The following is a 5,493-nucleotide window of genomic DNA, read 5'->3' as shown; positions in this document are numbered from 1 at the left end:
GGGAGCCTTGCTCCTATGGCTACATTCATAACACAGCTCCTGTGTATGGCTTAGGGAACATTTCAGAAGAGGGGGAGAAAAGATTATAAGACCCAAAACATCAGTAAGTCTACTGTAAAATAATCCATCCTAGAAATGGCTATATAATAAGAGTGGAACAATTTTAATATCAATGGAGACATTAACATGGATGGGCAAAAGCCTCATGGGGTACCACTCCTAGACAAAGAATTACATGCAACTAATGATCGCTGGAAGAAAGATAATCAGCATCTCTGAGTGAGGAACTCCCTTATTGGTTACCCAATGCAGAGTTGTTAAGTCTGAAACATTATACACACAAACAACAGACACAGATTCAGCAGATTGTATTTGCTTATATTGTGGCATATACACATATATAGACTCAATAAGTGTAAGTAACAGTAATGATAAGAGAAAAAGGGGATATCAACTTGAGGGTTTGGGAGGATGTGAGAGGGAGGGTTTTTCAGGAGGACAGTAGGAATAGTGTATAGGAAGAAAAAATAGGTGAGAAAGTGATATACTTCTATTAAAGGCACATACCTTAAACCTAACACTTGAAAGGCAGAGGTAGGTGAATCTCTCTGAGTGTGAGACCCCTCTGTATACAGAGACTTTCAGGAGACCCAGGACTCCATAGAGAAACCCTGCCTCAAAAATCTAAATAAATAAATGAATTAATAGATAAATAAGAAAATTAAATGCTCATGTTGATGATAATCTATTGGTTTAGCTTCTGACACTACTAGGTGAATCACACAGCAGACAAGCTGACCCTCTGACTCTTGAAATCTTTCTGTCACCCTGTTTGTCAATGTTCCCTGAGTTTTTTACAATTCTTTTTTATTATTTTATTTTATTTCATTAATATTAGTTACAGTTTATTAACTTTGTATCACAGCCATAGCCCACTCCCTCATTCCCTCCCAAACCCACCCTCCCTCCCTCATCTCCTCCCTCTCCCTTTCCAAGTCCATTGATAGGGGAGATACTCCTCCCCTTCCATCTGACCCTAGCTTATCAGGTTTCTTCAGGACTGGCTGCAATGTTCTCCTCTGTGGCTGAACAAGGCTGCTCCTCCCTCTTGGTAGGGGGAGGGGGGTCAAAGAGTCAGCCATTGAGTTCATGTCAGAAATATTCCCTGTTCTCCTTACAAGGATACCCACTTGGATGCTGAGTTACCATGGGCTACATCCAAGGAGGGGTTCTAGGTTATATTCATACATGGTCCTTGGTTAGAGATACAGTCTCATAAAAGCCCCCTGTGCCCTGATATATTTGGTCTTTGTGGAGCTCCTGTCCTCTCCAGGTCATAATAACTCCCCTTTCTTTTATATGATTCCCGCACTGTGCCCAAGGTTTGGTTATGAGTCTCAGCATCTGCTTAGATACACTGCTAGGTAGAGTCTTTCGGAAGCCCTCCATGGTAGGCTCCTGTCCTATTAATTGTTTTCTCCTACTTCCAATGTCCATCCCATTTGTCTTTCTTAGTGAGGATTGTATAAGATAGGATAAACATTCTAAAATCTGCACACCTAAAGAAGATAAAGAAGAAAGATAACCCGAGGCAAGATGATCAATTTTCCTCGAGTTTTAGGGGCTGGAGCTGTATTGTTGACACAGCCATTGGGACTGGTTTCACTACTCTCTATTGTGTTTAGTTGCTGTTTTTTGTAAAGATCTCTGTCTATTGCAAAGAGTTGTTTTTTTGACGTAGCGTGAAGACAACACTTTAGGAGGCCTTGACATTACACAAAGATCTACAGGCAACTAAGGCAAGAGACATGGTCTTCCCCAGGGAAGAGCACACCAATTGATCACAATTGGTAATTAAATACAAATGGTCATCCCTGAATACATACATACAATTAATAAAGACTGAGCAAGTAATATTCGTGGATTTAGGATCCTTGCTTCCCACATAAATAACAAGAATTAATTTAAAAAGATGCCATGAATTTGAAAGTGAGCAAAAAGAGGAATACACTGTAAGATCTGGAGGGAGGAAAAGGAAGGGGAAATGCTATAATTATATCAAATTTAAAAATGATTCAAAACATATTAAAATAGGAAAAAAAATTATACATGACTCAAAGTCAGCTGTAGTACAAGGAAATACACTGGAATACTGCCAGTTACACCACCAAAGAGTCCCACCCACATCAGTATTTGAGGTAGTGGATAATTAAGTTGGGAAAACTTATTTGTTCAGTTGTTGAAAGGTCTTCCTTATACTCCAAACAAGGACCATGCATGGAGCTAACCTAGAATCCCTGCACAGATGTAGCCTATGGCAGCTCAGTGTCCAAGAGGCTTTCCTAGTAATGGGAACAGGACTGTCTCTGACATGAACTCAATGGCTAGCTGTTTGATCACCTCCACATGATGTGGGAGCAGTCTTACCAGGCCACAGAGAAAGACAATGCATCCAGTCCTGATGAGACCTGATGGACTAGGGTCAGATGGAAAGGGAGGAGGACCTCCCCTATCAGTGGACTGGAGCAGGGGCATAGGAGAAGAAGCAGGATGATGGGTAGGAATGGAAGGAAATGAAGGAAGGGACTACAGCTGAGATACAAAGTGAATAAACTGTAATTAACAAAAAATTTACAAAAAAGATAAAAAACAACAAAAAAAACAGAACTACTTCTGTTTTGATTAAAGTCATTTGTAATCAGCACAAAAGTTGTTAATGCAGATAAATATGGAAAGCAATTTTTAAATGGAATTTTTAATTTTTTACATTAATTACATTTTATTTGCTTTGTATACCAGCTGTAGCCCCTTCCATATTCCCTCCCAATCCCAACCTTCATGCCTCATCTCCTCCCAAGGCCCTTTCCAAGTTTTCGGTGCACTAGTTTGCATATTTATGAAAAAAAAAAGAAACTTTTGCTCTTCTTTGCTCTCCTTCTTAATGTTAAAATAACAGTGTTTGGTTATTATTATAATTATTATTTTTGTAAATAATTACTTGATCTCCTTAAACACAGTACAATAACAGTGTATAGATCTTTAAAAAAAAAATGGTGTTCCTAAAAACAAAATACTCCATAAAAAACATGAACCAAGCTCCAAATGTAATTTACATTTTTTATTAGAAGTATTTAATAGCAAAAAATCAAGAAAGAAGCTATTTTTCAAGTACTTAAAATTCATTTTGTCTACAGTGTCATAATTTGAGTGGGTAATAAATGTTCAATTTATCAAAATTATGTACATGATGTCATATTCAAGAAAAATGCTAACTATCTGATATTTAGTAGTGTACAGATTATCTGAATTATGACAAAGGCCCTATCAGGTATTCAAGGTACACATTCAAATTCTTTATCCCATGGAAATACTTCTGTCAATCAGTATATTATATAATCTCATAAGCATGAGAATGTGTGAGTTTCAATTCAGCCACAGAGTGCACTTTGAAAATAGGTCATTCTTAATACAGAAATGGAAGAAGTGAATTGCAAAATAATTTTATTATTCCTCATTAGTAAGAAAGGGCAGATGGTTGAGTAGCATGTTGATAAAACTGCATTAATTCCCTCCAACCTTGGAATTTTTGTTTGTGCATAAAATCCATAAAGGGTGATGGAGTTGTTCAACCAATAAAGGAACACAAAGCAGGTCACCAGAAACAGGATGTGGTGAGTGGCTTTGCTTTCAGGAGATGGCTGGGAGGAGAGGCTTAGGCTGTGGAGATGCTGGGCTCTCTTCTGGTGTCTGTAGAGGAAAGTCATCTTGTAGCAGCTGGCCCAAGTCATGATGGCCACAAAGAAGAGATCGTGAATGAATATGACACTCAAAAATAGCCCTGAGTTGTGGTTCCCAAAGTTCTTGTTTTGACAGTAAGCATGCAAATATCCATTGCCAGCATGAGAAGAATTGGTTTTGGCTATTATCACTTTAATCATATTTGCATAGATGAGCAGGTTAATTATCCAGGAGCAAAGTAAGGAAGAAAAAGCCCATTTAGAGAGTTTAGGCTTAAGCCATGCCCACTTAGAATTACTAGGAATGATGGTGATGACTTGAAATGTACTTACAACACAGGTGGTACAGATGGACAGACCCCGGAAGACTCTGGTATAAAACAAAACTGCCTTACAGCCAATATCATCCAGAAAATTGGGTACTCCAAAGGAGGCCATGATGTCTGGTATTAATGTAAATATGATCAACAGCATATTGACTATTGTCAGGTGCATGAAAACTGAATCTATCAACTTCATAAAATGAGGCTTAAAGAAGTAACTATATAAATATAAAATGAACAGTGATGAGTTCCCTATGACACCAATACATAACTGTGATATGAGAAAGAACCCCAAGATGGTGTCACTTGGAAGCATAATGGATGCTAACATGTATCAGGCTTGTTACATTTAGAGTGACAAATAAATGGACTGTATTATAAAACTATTTTTGAATGGTGTTTCTGGGAAAATACACTGACTGAAAACTCAGCAGCACAGAGAAGTAATGAATACTGATAAACAGACATATTGAAAAAATGAAAGAAAGAGGAACTGAACATGCAGATATAAACAGTGTAGATAAATTTAAAATAAACATTATAATCTTTAATTGTATTCATGTGTGAAATCCTCAAAAAGAGAAAAACTAGAGTAAAAACTTAAACCATAACAGACACACAGATGATTTCCTAAAACAGACTAATAAACTATCCAGTTGTAGAAAATGCATTTAAATAATTGAAAATAACAATCACACTTTAAATTCAATCATATTCACAGTCTACAAAATACAGGTCACAAGCATGATTTGAACCAGGCTATTTGAACTTTACTGAGAGCAAAATTGGAATTGTTTCTTTTTTTTCTCTGAATGAAACTGTCAGCATGTTGACATATACAAGGAAGAATGAAAAATTCCACATTCTAGCTAAGTGGTAAAAGATTCACCATTTTACACCAATGCAAACACATCAAGTACAATCAAGAGGACAAAGATCCCTTGCACTCGTGATGATGAGCACACAGCTGGAATGCCAAAATGAACATCAGAAAAATGAGTCTTTACAGCACTGCACACACTATATGAGAATCACCTCTAATCATGATGTAGAACGATTCAAATATTTTAAAAATGTAAGAACAATTTCAAACAAGCCTTCGGTGTAACAAGACTACACACCACATGATGATGCAGAAATTATTTGACATCAGGCAAATATGAATTAAAAAGTAAATGTAGCCATATAACCAACATCAAAGAAAGGATCATCAATGGTCTAGTTTGCTCATAGACAAAATCTTAAGTCAGTAATGTTGTGTCATAAAGAAACATAGCAAGGCTGAAAGATGACTCTGAGAATACAGTGTTCATCATGCAAGCATCAGAAAGTGAGTGAAGATACCACACACCAATATAGACATTGATGTGGTGGGTGGGTCAGGGTGGTGACAGGTGGATCCCCGAAGCTCTCTGACCAGCTAGTCTAGCCAG

The 5,493-nt window shown here is 37.3% G+C and overlaps 1 protein-coding gene across 1 annotated transcript; it reads right to left on the bottom strand.

Moving 5' to 3' along the window:
- Positions 1-3,428: 3,428 nt before the first annotated feature.
- LOC129687664 (vomeronasal type-1 receptor 3-like) lies at positions 3,429-4,376 on the bottom strand. Its single transcript, XM_055622158.1, has one exon. The coding sequence runs from the start codon at positions 4,374-4,376 to the stop codon at positions 3,429-3,431; it is 948 nt and encodes a 315-aa protein (XP_055478133.1).
- Positions 4,377-5,493: the final 1,117 nt, after the last annotated feature.

Source organism: Psammomys obesus, unplaced genomic scaffold (assembly GCF_907164565.1).
Source record: "Psammomys obesus unplaced genomic scaffold, mPsaObe1.curated_primary_1811, whole genome shotgun sequence".
Taxonomy (NCBI): domain Eukaryota; kingdom Metazoa; phylum Chordata; class Mammalia; order Rodentia; family Muridae; genus Psammomys; species Psammomys obesus.
This window is presented reverse-complemented; position numbering and strand designations above follow the sequence as displayed.